Genomic DNA, 19,094 nt, shown 5'->3' with positions numbered 1-19,094 from the left:
CCTGAGAATATTGAGTGGTTCTCCAAACAGTGTATCACTGTTGAGGTCATTTTTGTCTTTTTCTATGAAATTACTACCTTGCGTATCACTGTTGAGGTCATTTTTTACTTTTTCTATGAAATTACTACCTTACTCAGATAAAAATAACTAGCCCCAAAACAGTAACTTACTGTTAAGGGCTATTTTTGATTTCTCGCGAATAGTTTTTTGCTTTATTTCTCAGTTGTCATCTTTACTTAGACGTAATTGCCATTATCTCTGTTGTTCTTCACTTCTTTGTCTTCGTTATCAAAGACAAGAAGTCATAGGAGTCAAAAAGTCAAATAAAAATCTGGAAGTGCATCGATGTGACAAGAAAGCAAAACACTCTCTTTCTACTTCATTTTTACAACTTTAGTCCATAAGAATCAAAAAGTCAAATAAAAATCTGGAAGTGCACCGATGGCAGGAAAGCAAAACACTCACTTTCTACTTCATTTTACAACTTTAGCCCATCATCTTTTGTTTTCTTCTTCCTTTCTATCTCTCTCTGTTTCCCGTTAATTTTTCTTTCAGCTTTCTTTTCTCCCACAAAAAGTCAATTATGGCTGCCCATCCATATCTGAACTGTGGGATTGTTCCACAAAAGATGATAATCCTCCTTTCCTTTTCATTGTTCCCGTTTCTTGGACTATTGTTCTCTTCGGTGGAAAAAAAGTACAGAAGCAGCTGAATAGCTTTTAGAAACAGTAGCTAAGAAATGGGTTGTCCACCTGCTTCCTCCAACAATTGGTCAACAATTTCAGGATTGGCTTCGCTAAATTGCAGCTGTCCCCAACCATTCTTTTCCTCTTGCTTTGTCTCTTTTTTTTTGTTTGCCGTTCTTTACTTTCCCCCTCCTGTTGTTTCCAGATCACTCAGTCAATCATTTCATGATTTTCTTCCTTAAATTATGGCTATCCATCCAATTTTTTTACTTCTTTGCTCTCTATCACATCCCAACCATAGGATTGTGATTTGTCCTTTTGTATTCATTTTCATTTTCTGGTTGAGAAATTATCGAGATTGAAAAGAAAAATCTCTGACAATTTATCAGTTTGCATCTTTATCCGCTCTATTCTTTTTTTTTTTTGTCAGCAACGATACATTTGTATAACCTACTCTATTCTAATTTAGGGGGAAGGGGAGTCTAAGGAGGCTGTTGTAGGGGTTAGTGGGTATACAAATCCAACTAGACCAAGGGAGTGCTATGGCACAACCCTTAGATTTTTTTCGCTGCTGGTGAGGTTTGAACTCTTACCAATAGCCCTTAAGTCCCTCCCTGGAGGCCACTGAACCATTGGCCCAGTGGTTTTATCCGCTCTATTCATGATGGCTAATACCATTGCTAGAGATATAGGTTTGTCCTTTTCTTTTCCTTATTGTTGACCACTTGGCAAATTATCTAGAATGAAGGAAAGTTTGTGCCTCTATAAAGAACAAAAATACTGGTCACAAAAAACTTCACGTTTCTTCAACCTTGTCCTCTGCAACCTTTTATACTAAAGGTAACTACTACTCTTCTTTGTTTAATTTTTTTTCCCTACCAGTATTAAAGACATTGGATAATCTGTCTACTTGTTATTTTGATTGCCAAATTTCTTGAGGGGATTAATTGCACTTTGAAACAATTGGTGCAGAAAAACTTCTGATTAAGCGTCCACAGATTTCCAGTAAGCAGTTGCTTCAATTTCAGGTCACTCTCTTCAGTCCTTCAGTTTCTTGCCTTTTCTTTTCCTGTTAATAATATGTACAACTGATTATGAAGGAAGGGTTGTCACCACTTACTGAATAGAGATAACCAAGCTAAAACAAGTTCAATTCTCAATCTGAAGTGTAAGCTGAGAATAAAAGATAAAGAGTCTTACACATTAAGGTTTTGCCCCACGTTGAAGGTATTATGCACAAAAGTTAGGTAGGCAATAGAAGAAACAAAACTTAAAACTGATAATGCTAATATTGAGTTTCTAGAATTTGTTGTAGCTGGCTTAGAGATGTGGTATATTAATTCTTCAAAACTATTTCTAAATGCAACGTTCCTGGTTCCACAGAACTCTCAAATTTTAAAACCATAACATGGTGGCTGATCTATTAATATTCACGTATTTTGGATACAGTTAATGATGCATAATCGGTTCTATGAATACTATTACACCCAATTAAAGATTGCAGAATCTGTGGCAATTTCTCTAAATCCGAGTATCTATAAAGTTGGAACATTAAAAAAAAAACACGAGGTTTCCTTGATGAAATATGTTTCTTGACGAACTTTGAACCATACAACCTAATATTTGCATGAAAAAATGTGCAGACCTAATGGAGCCAGATTGTCTGGTAAGCAATAGAAGTGTGTTGTTTCGTGGCTTAAAATGACTGTAGTTTTTGGGTTGTAAGTTCATTTGGTTTCACTTATTGACTGAATATGGCTGAAAATGATTGTATCTCTGCAATCTTTCCTACTAAAACTAATTACGCCTTTCTTTTTGTCTAATTTTTTCCTCTGTCAGTATTAGACTTATTAGATAGTTTGCATAGTTTTACGTTGACTGATAGGATTCTTCTACATGCTATTTAGATTGCCAACTCTGTTCAGTGGTTCAGTTGCGGTATTCCTCTGTCAACAACTTTTTTTCCCAAATTTTGGCTGGTCTTTTGATTCACAAAGATCGTATTCTATCTCATCTCTCAATCATGTGATTATTGCAAATAAGACATTTTTGCAGATTTGATCGATTTTCTAGTTATGATGACAGATAGCCTTCTTAGCAATTTAGGGCTTTACGTTTTGGGGAAATATGGAATCAGAAAGAGAACAGACATATTTATCACTCCTTATTTTGTCTTGCAATCTGAGCTTTTACTATTGGAAGGAAATAGGAGCAGCAAAAAATCCCACCTTGCTCTTCGCTGCTTTTTCTCTGGTGCCTCCTTGGGTAAGACAGATTTTTTCTTTACTTTTTGTTAATTTCTTTACATAACAAATAACAATAGTAGATAAATAAAGAAACTAATGTATACACATTATTGATCATAGTCTCTTTTTGGATTTTATCTTCATTGACAAGGTTTGTTTCATTTTTTTAAGTTTTTGATTAAATGTTCTTCATTTTGTTATTTCTTTTTCTCATCTTTTTTATTAAATAATGTTCTGATGTTTGAGTTTTTTTTTTTGGTTGGTGGTGTTTGTTTTAGTTGCAAGCAAATACAGATGTTCAAACAAGTAAAGTATGTGAAATCTCATAGGCTAATGACTATCAAGCGTTTGATGAAATGTCTATATGAAACTTGGGATAATTAGTAGAGAAAACGTGGAGAGAAAGATTACACAGGTAAATTCTATTTTGCTCTATATCTTTTTTTCTTCTACGGCCAATTCTTTTTGTGTTTTCTAGGGCACTTTATCTTTCCTTTTCGACCTTTTTTGGTTCTGATCTTGATCTCATGTTGCTCATTCTATGTTGACGTTCACTATATTTTTGCTGGTGATAGATGTCATATGGAAGTTTAATTTTGATCTTTTAGTTCGATTTTTGAAAAATTTTGTTCATTCTTTCAACCTTTATATGCCTTTCAAGTTCAATTTGGTCCATGTATACTTTCAACTTTTCATCTTTTCGTTACTTTTCCAGAATCTTTTTTGTGGCTGAGCTAAGATTTCTTAAAAATAACTTTGATGTCTATGCCTTTTGAGGAACATGATTACATAGGCTTATCAGAGGTTCCTGCAATAGAAAGTTTTGAAAAGAATAATGCTCTGCCTTTGGGAGATAAATAAGAAAATAAAATGATGCATTGTCCTACGTGCTATGGGAGGGGTCTAATTGCTTAGAGATGGGTTTGATACAATGTAAAGTTGTATTTCATACTCTGACTTTGTTGTATCCGTAGGGAGAGTTCATACCATAAACTGAAAGTTACACACTTCACAATTTAGCTATATTAGGCCCATCTTGATCGTTGGCAGCTTTCTCTCTGCAATTATTGTTATTGGATATAAGTTTTTCTATTTAGCTGATAGCTTGTCGAAAAATCTCCGTGCAGATGCTTAAAATGTAATGGAAAGTGTATGGTGCCTTGAGTAACTTGTGATTCTTATGGGCCTATCAAATGTGTGACGTGCATGGGTGGTGGTTCTCTTTTGACTCGCAAAGTGGCTGTTATGAGATGGTATGGCCTATGTTGTTTTGCACAATATATTTGGCATGCCATAGCTCTTACAGACTTTAGGACATAACTAAAAGAACATTTTGGATTTAGTTTAAAAGAACATAACTAAATGAACTTGTTATCATGACAGGTAAATTGATTTTCAATCTAGCCTGAAGCATTTTGGGAGAAAAATTGTTAAAATGCTAAAAGAACATAACTAAGTAAAAGTTGGGGTTCAGTTTGTCATTAAAAGTTGGTCCCTATGCACATTCCTCATAGGTAAGGGCTATTAGTCCATGATCCATTGGACAGTCAATTCAGGGCCAGATATTGAAGCAGTGCCATCTGATTTCTTTTGAATAATTTTATAACTACTTTTTCAATTTGTTGGTTCATTCAAGAATGGAAAGTATGTTGGTTCATTCAAGATCATTCAAGAATGGCAAGTCAAGTATTCATACAATTTTCATTGGACAAACTTAAATGTGTTAGGCTTGAAACCCTTCTTTGAAGTAATTGTCATGGATGGCCAAGTAGACCCTATGGACATGCGTACTAGGTCACTTAAGCCTACAACAACTTTGGCTTGTGATTTATGCGTTTGGATGCTATGTTGAGATCTCTACCAAAGCTAAAAGAGCTTTAGTGAACCCGATCAGAAAATGTGAAATCACTCTGTCCACAAGATTTATTGTTTCAATTTTGTTGTTTCTTGCATGGCATTCCTTCAAGTTATGCTGTTTGCCTATTTCAATCTGTCTCATAGTTGTGCCATGATGGAGAAATAAAGGAAAACAGAATTGTTTTAAGTACCGATTATGCATTTTGTCTGTGTTTTTGGCTGTCCAGGAAGACACTTTCAACTCGAAAAGTGAGTGCAACAAGTAGAGCTGCTACAGTTCCTGACGATGTTTTCCACAGAGTGCAAGGCATCCAGTTGTGCAATACCCAAGCCTACCAATGCACTCCTACCTTTTTTGCCGATTCATTCTTCCTCAGCAAGCTTTCCTCTGAAGTAACTGCAGAAAGGGCTTCGGTCCCTCATACTGCAAGGGTTATAGTGAGAGACATATCATCTCTGTTGTCCCAGTCACTCATGTGACTATGGCCCATCATAATTGCTCTTTCAATTTCTATATTATCGGAAACGGTAGAGAGGTTTATCTCAAGGACTATCCGGCTAGGTTCTGTTAGGGCCTGAGCCCTTGCTTTGAGTGGTTGAAATCAGAAGTTGCTGTTTTTACTCCAGAGGTCCTTCACTTGCTAGAGTGAAATGATTTCTAGGGGACAGATATTTTAGTTTTTGCTCGAAATTGGGAAGATAGAGTCAGTTCAAACATGTTAATGGGTTATGCGTTGAGTGAATGAGCTATTGTACGAATCAAGATTTTTTTGTGCTCATGCAAAAATAGAAGTTAAGCTGGTAACTACAACCAGAAATGCTAGCACATATAAAATGGTGCAACTATTGCAATGAGTAAATGGTCCAATGAGGATGGTTTACATTCTGTATGTTGTCAACTATATTCTTTGCACAACAATTTCATCGTTAGGCGTTCTATTCAACTTAAATGAATCATCATCTAATCAGATCAGTATTTTTTAAGGTTCCAAACGAGTAGTTTAATTTTTTATGTTTAAAATTTATGATATGCTTCTCCATACATCTATATAGGAAAACCAAATACCTCTCCTGCATATTTAGCCCAACACATTGGGCATTTGCTATGCCTTGCACAGCCGAAAAAGTTTCTAGTATCTTACATATATATAAAAAGCTAAGACTTCTTCTCCCAAGTTCAGCCAGGTGGCGGGCTGAGGAGAGGGAGGAAAATTTTCTTCCGTTTATGCCCTGAGAATATTGAGTGATTCTCCAAACAGTGTATTGCTGTTGAGGTCATTTTTGTCTTTTTGCATGAAATTACTACCTTGCCCAAATAAAAATAACTAGCTCCAAAATAGTAATTAACTGTTGAGGGCTATTTTTGACTTCTCGTGAATAGCCTTTTGCTTTATTTCTCAGTTGCCATCTTTTCTTAGATGTAGTTGCCATCACCTCTGTTGTTCTTCACTTCTTTGTCTCCGTTATCAAAGACAAGAAGTCATAGGAGTCAAACAGTCAAATAAAAATCTGGAAGTGCACCGATGTGGCAGGAAAGCAAAACACTCCATTTCTACTTCATTTTTACAACTTTAGCCCATAGGAGTCAAAAAGTCAAATAAAAATTTGGAAGTGCACCGATGGCAGGAAAGCAAAACACTCCAGATGCAGTTCATTTTACAACTTTAGCCCATCATTTTTTGTTTTCTTCTTCCTTTCTCTCTCTCTCTCTCTCTCTTTCCCGTTTCTTTATTTTTCTTTTCTTCTCTTTCTGGTTCAATGAAGAAAAGTGACAAGAAGCCAAATCCATATCCCAATCTCTCTTTCTGCTCATCCATATCCCAATCGTGGTATTGTTCCACAAAGAGTCAATTGTGGCTGCCCATCCATATCCCAACCATGCGATTATTCTCTCTCTCTCTCTCTGTTTCCCGTTTTTTAATGTCTTGAGCCTAAATTTGATGTTTTGTACATACGGGCTTTTTCTTTGGCTGATTGGTCGGTGGACTGATGCATTCATTTCTTACCTTTTTTAATGGAAAAAAAACAAATGTGAAGGCAAAAATCATCCACTGGCTCTCATTCCCTTTCCCCACTTTTCCCCCAAATTATGGTTGCTCATCCACATCCCAATCGTAGTATTCCTCCACAGAGAGTCAATTGTGGCTGCCCATCCATATCCCAACCATGCGATTATTCCACAAAGAGTCAGGTATGAGGTATGATTTCTATCTATTACTAGAGATATAGGTTTGTCCTTTTACCTTCCTTTTCATTTGCCAATTCACAAATTATCAAGAGTGACAAGAAAAATCTCTTAACAACTCATCAATTTTGTGTTGTTATCTATTGTCTTCATGATGCCTAATACCATTGCTAGGGATATAAATTTCTCCTTTTGTTTTTATTTCTGTTGCCCACTTGGCAAATTATTGACAGTGAAAGAAAAATTCCTAACAACTGATAGAGTTTGTGTCTTTATATACATTAGGAACACAAACACTACTCACAAAAAAAATCAACGGTTCTTCCTCCTTTTGCTCTACAACATTTCCGAGTAAAGGTAACTACTCATGTTCTATGCCTAATATTTTTCCGCACGAGTCTTGAAGAGATTGGATAATCTATATATTTTCTATTTTGGTTGCCAAGTTTCTTCAGGGGTTTAATTGCACTTTGAAAGAATTGGTGCAGAAGAGCTTCTGATTTAGCGTTCACAGATTTTAGTTGTAAGTTCGTTTGCTTTCAGTTATTTCTTGTCGACTGAATTTTTTTCCCTTACTTTTTTTTGTTATCAGTTTTAACTTCCCTTGTGAGTATCAAGTCCATAGATTGTAAGTTCTCCTATTTTTTTTTCTCCAATTCAACGAATGTGGTATTTTTGAGTGGTGGATAGGATGGGATAGAAGGTTGTGTAGGTGAAATGGATTTTGGTTGTTGATAGAGCAGAGGAATGGTCTGATACTTGGTAATTACTTGTATGCATGTTTTTGGGGTCTAAAGTCGTGGATTTGCAAGTTGGACACGGTAGTGAGTGAGACGGACGGAAGTTGTGGAATAGGTGAACATGCATAATCATATATATATATATATATATATATATATATATGCAACTTTCTATGTACGTAATATCTATTTGGCTTTCTAATTTCCTACACATAAAAAATGGTGAAATTACAGCATGAAGTGACTACACATTTCTAAACAAAAGAGCAAACAGACCACAAATATGTGAGCCAAGATTCTTTAATATGTATAAAATTTCCATTCAAAAGTATTGCAATAACACCTGTATTAACTGCAAATGATGCTTCACTTGATGATGCTCCAACAAAGCTTTATCACTTCACTTGTTGTGGTTACTCAAGTGATTTTCCAATTAAACCTCTCTCCAACAAACGGTCCTCCCTTTTACAAGCATTCCAATTCTCTTAACCATTTGTGTGGTTCCCATTCTTTAGAGAAATTGAATTGTATTTTTGTAACTTCATCAGCTTTCCCATTTTCTATTTGTATTAGTGACAAATTCAATGACTACTTAAGCCATTAAGTTCATTATTCAAAAGCCATGTGCCCACTTAAGAGGGCATTATAGGCAACCAACATTGGCAAATGTATTACCATGTTGTATTGTATGTTAGGCTTCACTGTTTTCTCCCTACTTGCCTCTAACCAAAATACCTCTATAGAGAATCATCCTTATTTCTCTCCACAAACTGCTCCACAGAGAATACCTAAAATACTTTTCCACAATACAGATGAAAAATTCCCAAGAGTCAGATGCAAACTGCTTTTTATATATGTATAGGAAATGGAGAGAGGTGGCAGTTGGAATAAATATTGTGTCATTTTATGAATTTTTTATTTTGTCATAAATATTGTGTCATTTTATGAATTTTTTATTTTGTCCTTAAAAATTAATTTTTACTCTTCTAATCAGATTTGCTAACATAATCTCCCATAACTCCCTTAAATATTATAACTACCAAATAAACTATAGCTGTTTTTAAAGAAAAAGTTACTAATAAATTGCAAATTTTTTATGAAGAATTTATATAAAATCTAATTTTGTAAAAACAAAATTAACATATTCATAAACATTAATAATTATTTCTAAACTGCACGTACATTGGGTATGCCCTTAACATTAGTCTATATAATATATATAAAGGGCAATTTAGTGTAAACATTATTTGTCACTTTTTGAACTTTCGATTTTACTCTTATAGACCAAAACATGTTTTACTTTAATTATTTACCTTAAACATACCTAATACTAAGCATTATAACTATCAATATAACAATTATTATGTGAAAGAAATTTAAGAAATTAACTATTATTTTGGCAATAAAAAATTCATATAAAATTTACTTACCATAAATATTATACATCTATTTATTGAACACACATTGAGTGTACAAAAAGCACTAATTTTTTTATTGTTTTACGTTCTCTTTGTTAAGGTAATCGCTGGATATTGAAATAGACATGGACCATTCATTAGTAGACTGGGAGTGCATTTTCCATTAGGGTGTAATTTCATGTAAGTGACCATTAATTGTGTACAAATCACTTGATAACAGAATCTTTAGTTACCTTGTTCTTTTATGGAGGATAAAAGGTATTCTCTTGCTCACTACTCATTTAACATGTTAACAAAAATCTAATTAGTGCTAATACCTAATAGCTTTTTGACTTTGGGTGCCTAACCTGAGTTGATGGATGGATGGACTGACCGAGAAGAAGAAGAAGGATGATGATAACTAAAAACACACTAATAAAACATTGCAAGTTTGGGGAGGGAGCCTACTGTAGCAGCTGTCTTTTGCCAACAATGCCCTCCAAAATTTAACTTCTGGGCTGAACAATCAACTACTGTTAAGGGGTCATTCGTCTTTTACCGTTTAATTACAACTTTATCCTACCAGACATAACATCACCTCAAAACAGTAGATAACTGTTGAGGGTTATTTCCGGCATGTTGGGTCAAATTATCCTCCTCTCCTTTTCATTGTTTCCCATTTCTTCCACTGCTCCTCTTCTCTTCGGTGGAAAAAGAGCAGTAAACAAGTAGTTGAACAGCTTTTAGGGACAGTGGCCAAAAATGGGTTGTTTACTTGCTATGTGTTCTTCCAAAGCAAACAAAGAAAAATATGAATTCAACTCTTCCGCTCATTTGGTCAACAATCTCATGCTCTATCTCTCTTTTCCCTTATTTTCTTTCTCCTTCGTTTTGCTTTTCTGGTTTATAGATAAAGAAGAGTGCCAATTGAATTCCTCCAACATTTGGTCAACTATTTGAAGATTGTCTTCACCAAATTACGGCAGCTTATTGAATTTTGTGGTTTGTCCTCTTCTATTCCTTTTTATTCCCCAACCATTGTTTTCCTCTTGCTTTCTCTCTTTTTCTCTGTTTTCCTTTTTTTGTTTCCCTCTCATTTTCTTTTTGGTTCAGACCAAGAAAAGTACTGCTTGAATTCCTCTAGCACTCGGTCGACAATTTAATGATTTCTTCCCTAAATTATGGCTATCCATCCAATTTTTTTTTTTTTTTTACTTCTGTCCTCTTTATCATATCCCAACTATGGGATTTTGGTTTGTCCTTTTATATTCATTTTCATTTCCCGATTGGTAAATTATCAAGAGTCAAAACAAAAATCTCTGAGAATTTATCAAGTTTGCATCTTTATCCACTCTCTTTATCATGGCTAATACCATTGCTAGGGATATAGGTATGTCGTTTTGCTTTCCTTATTGTTGACCAATTGGCAAATTATCAAGAATGAAGTAAACTTTGTGCCCTTATATTAGGAACAGAGAACAGAAATGCCGGTAAAAAAAACTTCATGCTTCTTCTACCTTCTTCTCTGCAACTCTTCGTGCTAAAGGTAACTACTCCTTTTCTTTCTCTAATTTTTTCGCCTACCAGTACTAAAGAAACTCAATAATTTGTCTACTTTTTATTTTGGTTGTTAAATTTCTTCAAGGGGTTAATTGCAGTATGAAACAATTGGTGCAGAGAAACCTCTGATTTAACATCGACACATTTACAGTAAGCAGTTGCTTCAATTTCAGGTCTCTCTCTTCAGTCCTTCAATTTCTTGCCTTTTCTTTTCCTGTTAATAATATAGCACAACTAATTACCAACGAAGGGTTATTACTACTTACTGAATAGAGATAACCAAGCTAAAATAAGTTAAATTCTCAATCTCAATTGTAACGTTAAGTTTTAGCCTTATGTAAAAGCATTAGAATGAGTCTTACATATTAAGGTTTTATCCCACGTTGAAGCTATTATGCACAAAAGTTAGGCTGCGATAGAACAAACCAAATTTAAAACAGATAATCCTAATATTGAGCTTCTAGAATTTGTTGTAGTTGCCTTGAAGGTGTAGAATATTAATTCCTCAAATCTATTTCTAAAGGCAGCGTTCCAAGTTCCACACAACTCTCAAACCTTAAAACCACAACACCTTTGCTATTTTATGCATTCACATATTCTAAATACAGTAAGTGATGCATAACAATAGTAGCATGCTTTGTGTTTGATAATTTGCTTCTATAGGTAGCTTTACCACTATACTGGTTTAGTTTTCTGAAAATATACGTGTCTCATTGTTATGGAGTATTAGATGATTTAAGAGATGTTCTTTAGCTTACTGTTTAGTCCTACAAAAATGATTTTACTTTTGCCTTTGTGTTTGTATGCTGAATGATCCTTTAATGTCTTGCAATGGGTCGAACTATCTTTAAATTCCATTGGAAACAATACTTTGATAGACCTAGAAACATTAATTTCATCAATTGTTTTTTACTTTTATTGCATTGTCATGTTAGTGACTATCATAGTTACAACCAAAGACCAGTTAAAGAGTATTTCCCTAGCTTTCTACTGTCTTGGTTCTAATTTTCCAGGTGTTTTGGGGCTCAAGAAGTAGAATCTGCACTCAAATCATGATTTGTTTGATATAATTTGGTTTCTGCTTAAATTTTGATTTTAGGAACTGGTCATGCACTGATTAATTCCTAGCACAGATAAGCACTTATGAGTTCCAACCTTATGTAAAAGCGTTAGAATGGTCAGCTACTTATATCTAGCAGTTTGGATTTCATATATATAAAAGTTAGTTTTACTCTCTTCAGTAGCTATCATTAGTCACATTTCGTTACTCCTACTTTCATTAAAATGAAAAGAAAAAGGAATGCAAGTAAAGACTTTAGTTTAGTAGATGAGTGGTTTGATGAATGTTACAATGCTGAGGCTTCATTAAAAATATGGATGACATATATTCCTTTGAAGAGGTATTATGGTTCTTTCTACATTTTTTTTTTCTAATTCTTGATATTTCCTTGTTTTGCTACTTTATCACATGGCAGTCACCACCTCCTAAAGCTATTTCTCCCAAGAGGCCATCCTTTGCAGCTGAAAACAAGCAGGTAATAGCTTCACATGCTTAAAGTGTTAAAGAGGACATGCTTTTTTGACTGGTATCAGATACATTTTTCATTTTAGCTTTGCAAGTGCAGGTGAATAAAGATAGTAGCAAGAAAGACACTTTTGATGAGGAAAGTGAAGATGGGGAGCCTCAGAAAAAGAAGAGTAAAGTTGTGGTATGTAATTTTCAAGTATGCATTTTTGTTGCCTTTTAACATATCAGTTGGCTTTTGTAATTATTTCTTTGTGGGGTTCTCTAGCCCACTGGTGTTCTGAAATCCAGTGCTAAAGGCGGGAAAACAAAAAGTAGTAGTGAAGAGGAAAGTTAAGATGAAAGTTTAATCGCATTTGGCTTTTGTGGGACCTTAACATTTCACTTATATGTTCAATGCTTGAATTTAACTTTGGCAGCCTGTGCAACCAAAGATAAGCAGCTCAGATGATTCATCTTCCGAAGATGAAGAAGAAACTTTTGAGGATGAGGAAGAACCTACCAAAACCCCACAAAAGAAGGTAACATTTTGCAATTTAAATATTTATGTTTGTGATTCTTAAAATGCTATTTATTATGGTTTGATTTGCCTTTAGTTGGTGAGTGAATGAATTGATTCTTTGAGGTAATTTTTTTTCTTGATTTCAAGTAGATAGTCCTAGCTAATTGAGATATACCTTAAAATTTCATGTGTGCCACTTGGCTAGCAGGGTATTATTAAGTGATATTGAAGCTAGCATTACTGTTTTGTAAAACCAGTGTGCAAGGTGCTGGTATTTTGGTGTTACCCAACAAGTACCCTCAAGTTACTTGTTACTAATGTATGGTTTACATTTCTAGCTGCATGGTTTTGTCAAAAAAGAGCAATTGGATGATACCCTTACTCGTATGCATCTTGTGATCATTCCTTTTGGAGTTCCCAGGAAACCAGCAATGACTAAAGATGACTTTTTTAATATCAATGCTGACATGTTAGGACGCTCTAAAGGAATTTCAAAGTGCTATATGAAAGCCATTGTCCACATGGCGCCATTTGGGACTGGAATAAACGTGACATGTTGGCATCAAATATTTGGGGCTGTAAGGAATTTCAAAGTGTTGTGAAGTTATGAACTATTGTTCTACGATTTAGTTATTTGAATTTGTTTTTCTTCTAATACTTGTTGGAGCTTTACAAACTATCGTAAAAATGTGTGAGAGAGAGATTCTGTACTATTGACTTAATTAATTTACGTTTATTGTGTTCTTCATTCATGTTTATTTTTCATATTGCATATGTGCTCCTTTGTCCAGACTCTTTGTGGTTTATGTGGAAGTATGCAAGCACTTCATCATGGTCCATAATGGCATAAGATTTACATCCCTTCTTAAGGTCCCTCCTTGCCAGCCAATATGAGAAGTAATTGATTGATATCTAAAATATAAGAGCAAAAATTAATGTCTTCCTGATAGAATTTTTAGTGCACTTTACCACTGTGGTCTCGCCCATTAAGTAGCTTAATTAGCAATCCAATTAAGTTAACAATTACTTCAATTCTTCAGTTCTACGAGTTATGCATATACATGGACACTACATATAACTTGGCAAGAATTTACATATTATTGTTTAGAGAAATGAGAATACCAGGAAATTCTTCAATATTTTCGGCACAATATATTGGCATTGGCTATGCAAGAAAATCTCTAGTACTTTGTACTTCTAAGTAGTCCAACTCAATGTCATGTTTTGGATCTTGCACCTTTATTTCTCAGCGGTGGTCCCGTCTACGGTGGAAAATACACTTTTCTGTCCGCGGTAGGCAGAAGCAATGCAAGGAAGCCAACTTTTTTTTGTGGGGACGCACAAAGGCGGATAGCAAAAAGATGTACTGGGCCCCAAATAAGGCCGGGCGTGTGTGAATGAAATGATGCAATGCATTTTCAAATTACAATAAAAACCCTCTTAAAAATTTGTTTATCATTTAATGCCCAGTATTTAGAAAATATTTTGTGAACACTCCAAGCCGAAATACGGGTCCCAATGAAAGGGAAAGAGCGAAAAGCGAATGTCAAATCCCACATCGGTAAGGGAGGGGGTATGGGTTGGGTAGATAAGTCCCTGTGAGGATCTCAAGAGTTGCCGGCTTTTGAGGTTTCTCACGGGATTAGATTTATTTGCGTAACTCTTACTTTCTGTAAGAAAATGTAAGAAAAGAAACTCTTGTCAAGGGGTGGGTCAACAGGACAGGGTTCGTGGGGGGTCTTTATCCTCTAGCAGGGGCGGCCCACTGGACTTGCCCCTGTCGGGGTTTCCAAATCCCACATCGGTAAGGGAGGGGGTATGGGTTGGGTAGATAAGTCCCTGTGAGGACCTCAAGAATAGTCGGCTTTTGAGGTTTCTCACGGGATTAGGTTTATTTGCGTAACTCTTACTTTCTGTAAGAAAATGTAAGAAAAGAATGTCAAAAAACATAGATAAAAGGCATGAAAAGATAGACAAGATTGTTGTAACGGAAAATTGGTGAAATTTTCAACATTAGTTAGTGGATTTTATATATGTTAAATCAAATGTTGTGATAGTTTTTTTCTTTTAATTGAGTTTGATATTTGAAATAATTGAAGCATAAATATAAAAGGAAGAGTTAGGAACTTAGACATAATTAAAATAAAGGGCGATGTGCAATTTGGGTCCCTCATGTTTGGTTTATCAGTTAAATTGATTCTTGATATTTCGACCAAAATAAATATGATCCCAAACTTTTTTATTTTAGGGAAATTGAGGACCACTAAAAGAAACTTTAATATCTAACGGTTAAAATCAAAATTAGTCAAAAGTTTTGAATTTGTATTTTTTGGGTTGTATGAGTCACAGGGAGAAATCACTAGCTCTATTACCCGTAAAACTTTTGACAAATGAAAATCAACCATAGCATCATGTTGTACAAAAGCTAGAAAATGCCAAGCTTTAGTGAAATGGTAAGAAGTGCTTTTAAGTGGTAGTATGACAGAAATTGTGAATGATGCAACATTACCGCAGAGAATCTCTCTCTATTATTTCAGAAATGTTACAGCATTACAAACTCCACCAATGTCATAGCACTGGGAAACTCCATCCACACATCTGGTTAAGAACTTTCAGATGTCCACTCTGAAGTGAAAGTAGTAGGGAACAGTCAAAAGTACATCAAAATCTACTAGAGAGAGTTGTTTTTTTGGTGCCCGGGTTAACTATGCTGCTTGAGAAAGTTGAGTATCAGGTCATTCGCTTGATCAGGAAATTGTTCCTGAACAAAATGGGAACCTTCAGGTATGTATTTTGTCTCCAATTGAGGAACACACTCTTTTGCCTGTTCAGTTCTTATGTAGTCATTCATTCCTGGGAAGTTGATAACATAATCCTTTTCGCCCATTATCAATAGCGCTGGGACATCCACCTTCATTTCTGATATGTTGAACTCTTCGCTCAATGACCTATAACACAAACAAACCAGTTGGTTAGCAGGTATAGAAGACTGAACAGTAACAAGAAAACTCCTAGTTTTAGAAACATGGCTGACTCAGTCAGTACAAATATTCAAGAGGAATTTGATCGATTGGGTACCTATAAGGTACTTTTAGTGCGGTGCGGAATCCAGATTTATCATAAAGACTGCCATACATTTCGAGATCTTTCTCCGTGAACCAAGAGGGCAAAGGCATAGATGAATCCACCAAGTCCATTATTTCCTGATTCTCCCCAGCAATTGGCAATTCACTTCTTGAGAACAGAATGTAGATTCTGCGAACAACTGTTTTAGGATCAAACCTGCCGAAATCTGCTTCAGCTCTTCCAGGTTCCTAGAATGAACAAGTTATTTTTTGTTAGAACCCACATTTTGACCTCGAAACCTGTATTCGAAATTCATGACTCCCTACTCCCCCACTCCAGCATAATTCCGCATCCAGAATTTACTTAACTCTGGTATGAATGCAAGAAGAAGGAAGAAAATAACAAAGAGAATTATGCACCTGCCATCTTGAAATATAGAAGCCTCCAGGGAGGTACTGCAGAAACAGTGGGGGTCCCAAAGGTGTGAAGGGTGCACCCAGTGTTACAACTCCTTCAACTTTCTCCGGATGGAGAAGGGCAAAAACTTGTGCTACGCGGACTCCAAAATCTTTGGCCACGAGAAAAACCTGCACATTGTGCGGAAAATTCGGAGAAGGATCTCAAAAGGTTTTAATTTCAGTGACAAAGGAATGATTTTGGCAGAGCATTCTTCATCTCTCTTCTTTTCTCTCATATACTGGTGCATCTTGGAAATGAGATTAAGAAATTTTACCCATCTGAACTCATATATCAAAGAGGAAAGACTTGAGACAGATTGGTAGTCCCAGTAGTCCATATAAAAGTATCAGAAACAGCTTCAAAAAGATCCCCTTTGTTCATTTCTTGAACATTTTTCCAAAGAAAAGCAGGTGAACTTGCAGATCAAATTCCGCATCTTAAGATAGAAATATTATTTCATGGAAATGAGCGAGGGAAAAAAGAAAATTTCTTGATCAATTAGATTCACAGAGTTAATAAGCTTTCCCAATTATGCAAGAAAAGCACATTCACAACAGCTAACGGGAAAAGCAAAATGCTCTCACAGAAAGAGACAATTAGCAAAAGGGTATCAACCTTTGGAATGCCAAGACATTGAATCAGAGCGTGGAGGTCACTGACAAAGTCTAAGTAGTTGGCCTTCTCAGGAACAGGTGGGGGATCGGAAAATCCATATCCTCTGTAATCAGGTGCAAGGGCTCTAAAACCAGCGCTGGCCACCGCAACCATTTGGTGGCGCCAGGAGTACCAGATCTCTGGAAACCCATGACAGAACAACACTGTCTTAGACCCATTTCCGATCTCAGCCACATGAAGCTTCAAGCCATTCACTTCAACATACTTGTGCTCTATCTTCTCCATTTGACTAAGCGCAAGAAATGCAGACGATAAATGGCTCAAGGAAGAATCCAAAATCAAATGACTTCCAATATTTTGCTCTGATTTTCGCTTACGCACGGTTTCAATTTGAGTCTGTCATTAGTAGTAGTCGGTCAATTGTTGTCTGTGTCTCAAGATTTTCGGAATATTCGAATCTCATCTCTTGCTTGTCACTTGAGATTTTCGGCGCAACGATCTTCTGTCTTATATTCTGTGCCACTCTCTCTGTGCCACTTTTTATTATATTGCTATTTCTCATTCATAAACATCATGTTTTAATTCTTTTTTACTTTTTTAAGATCCAATAACTATTAATTCAGTAATACACAAAATTTAACATACTCAAAAATTCAAAATGCATAAAAAATGAGATTTTTTATGAATTTTCTGATGTATTTTTTAATTTTCTATTATATATTGCTTTTTTTAAGCTGTTATATTTATTTTTTACTGAATTAATAGTTATTGGATCTTAAGGAAGCAAAAAAGAATTAAAACATGAGGTTTATGAATGAGAAATAGCAATATAATAAAAAGTGGCACAGAGAGTGGCACAGGATGTGGGACAGAAGATCCGTTGCGGATTTTCGGTGACATGTTTATATGTCAATCCAAGGCTAATTGATCCGAATATTGATGAAAAAAAAACCCTTCAGACACTTGCGGGTCTGACAGTAGTCCGGTATAAATATATGGGTGCCGGGCTGACACAGCCCGGCACCTGACACCATAAAAAAATTTTTTTTTTTTAAAGACACATGGGTGCCGGGCTGTGTCAGCCCGGCACCTGACAAAGTCAGAAAAAGTTGGCTGCCGGGCACTCTCTGCCCGGCAGCCAGTCAAATAGTAAAAAAAAAATTTCGAAGGGCCTCAATGCAATTCAGACAAAGTGGCTCAACTGAATTGCATAATTAATATTAAAAAAATATTCGGCAGGCTTCAATGCAATTCAGACCTTTGGCAAGCTGTTAGAGCACTAGAACATTTGGCAAGCTATGAAACGACCTTCAAAGCTATAGCGCTTTATGAAGAAGAAGTGGTTAGATTAGCCATGCGTTTGGCTTCTACCTGTGTGAAAAGCTGGCTGCCGGCTTGTTTTACAAAAAAAAAATGCGGCAGAAGAATGCATTTCTGACAATATTCTTCAATCCACGGAATTAAAGTAGAGGTAAAAATTAAACATCGATTACATTTCTATGGTGAAAAGTTCACTTTCCTGCGCGCAATAAGCAGAAGCAAAGCAGATGCGGAGATGCATAAAGAAGTATATTGGCAACTCAAAAAATTAAATTATGCATGGATGAAAAATATTATGTATATTAAAATTATAATAAAAGGCCGTTTAAAAATTTATTCATTATTTAATGTTCAATACTTATATTTGGTAAATTAAAATAATTAATTAAATATTCTATTATATTATAAGTAACTATATATCGTTAAGTCGATTGAATAATATGTAAGCATTTATTTTTTTTGGCATTTGAAGTAGTTGTCTATTAAGTTTTAATTGAAATAAAGATTTTATAATTATTTGAAATTATGCAATAAAAAATCACTGTAAGATAAACATAAATGTAAGATGAAAAAATAAATGTAAGATAAACAAATTGTATGATTCAAATATTTGATTTAATATGCAAGAAAGACAAGAAGAAATGGCAAGAAGTTTTTTAAAAATTAATGTGAGTTCTTTATATTGGTAATCACCTTTATTTGTTATTTTAATCATAATACCTGATTATAACCGATTATAATACCTAATACTATTTACAACTAAAGTTACTATATACGCAAACTAAAATTTTCTATTTCACTACATTTTCTTTTATATATGATGCACGTTTCATCATTTGTTAAAACAAATTAAATTACAAAACAAATGACAAACAAATGATAAATTTTAACAAATAAATATTTTCTGAAACCTAAACCCCAAACCCCAAACCCTAA

General features: G+C 35.0%; 1 protein-coding gene and 1 long non-coding RNA gene across 26 annotated transcripts; one reads left to right on the top strand and one right to left on the bottom strand.

Annotated features, from left to right (window-relative positions):
• Positions 1–479: 479 nt before the first annotated feature.
• On the top strand, positions 480–14,156 carry LOC113725983 (uncharacterized). Of its 24 annotated transcripts, none has more exons than XR_011838970.1 (16): positions 494–1,526; positions 1,659–1,714; positions 2,594–2,624; positions 2,772–2,951; positions 3,211–3,347; positions 4,060–4,185; positions 5,017–6,987; positions 7,260–7,331; positions 7,421–7,497; positions 10,022–10,113; positions 10,581–10,657; positions 10,757–10,844; positions 12,147–12,206; positions 12,297–12,380; positions 12,616–12,717; positions 13,037–13,446. It is a non-coding gene; the product is annotated as an uncharacterized lncRNA (long non-coding RNA). The 24 variants fall into 24 exon arrangements; XR_011838977.1 differs by having other exon boundaries at positions 495–1,526; positions 2,896–2,951; XR_011838974.1 differs by having other exon boundaries at positions 495–1,526; positions 2,889–2,951.
• A 1,037-nt stretch (positions 14,157–15,193) lies between these two features.
• LOC113725981 (epoxide hydrolase 1-like) lies at positions 15,194–17,280 on the bottom strand. Of its 2 annotated transcripts, none has more exons than XM_027249432.2 (4): positions 16,839–17,280; positions 16,184–16,351; positions 15,834–16,012; positions 15,194–15,646 (listed from the first exon to the last, which is right to left on the bottom strand). In XM_027249432.2, exons 1-4 carry the CDS (start codon positions 17,121–17,123, stop codon positions 15,400–15,402), a joined length of 879 nt encoding a protein of 292 aa, XP_027105233.1. In that variant the 5' UTR covers positions 17,124–17,280; the 3' UTR covers positions 15,194–15,399. The 2 variants fall into 2 exon arrangements, with proteins under 2 accessions (XP_027105233.1, XP_027105232.1); XM_027249431.2 differs by having other exon boundaries at positions 15,777–16,012; positions 16,839–17,266.
• Positions 17,281–19,094: the final 1,814 nt, after the last annotated feature.

This window comes from Coffea arabica, chromosome 2c (assembly GCF_036785885.1).
Source record: "Coffea arabica cultivar ET-39 chromosome 2c, Coffea Arabica ET-39 HiFi, whole genome shotgun sequence".
In the NCBI taxonomy this organism is placed as follows: Eukaryota; Viridiplantae; Streptophyta; class Magnoliopsida; order Gentianales; family Rubiaceae; genus Coffea; species Coffea arabica.
This window is presented reverse-complemented; position numbering and strand designations above follow the sequence as displayed.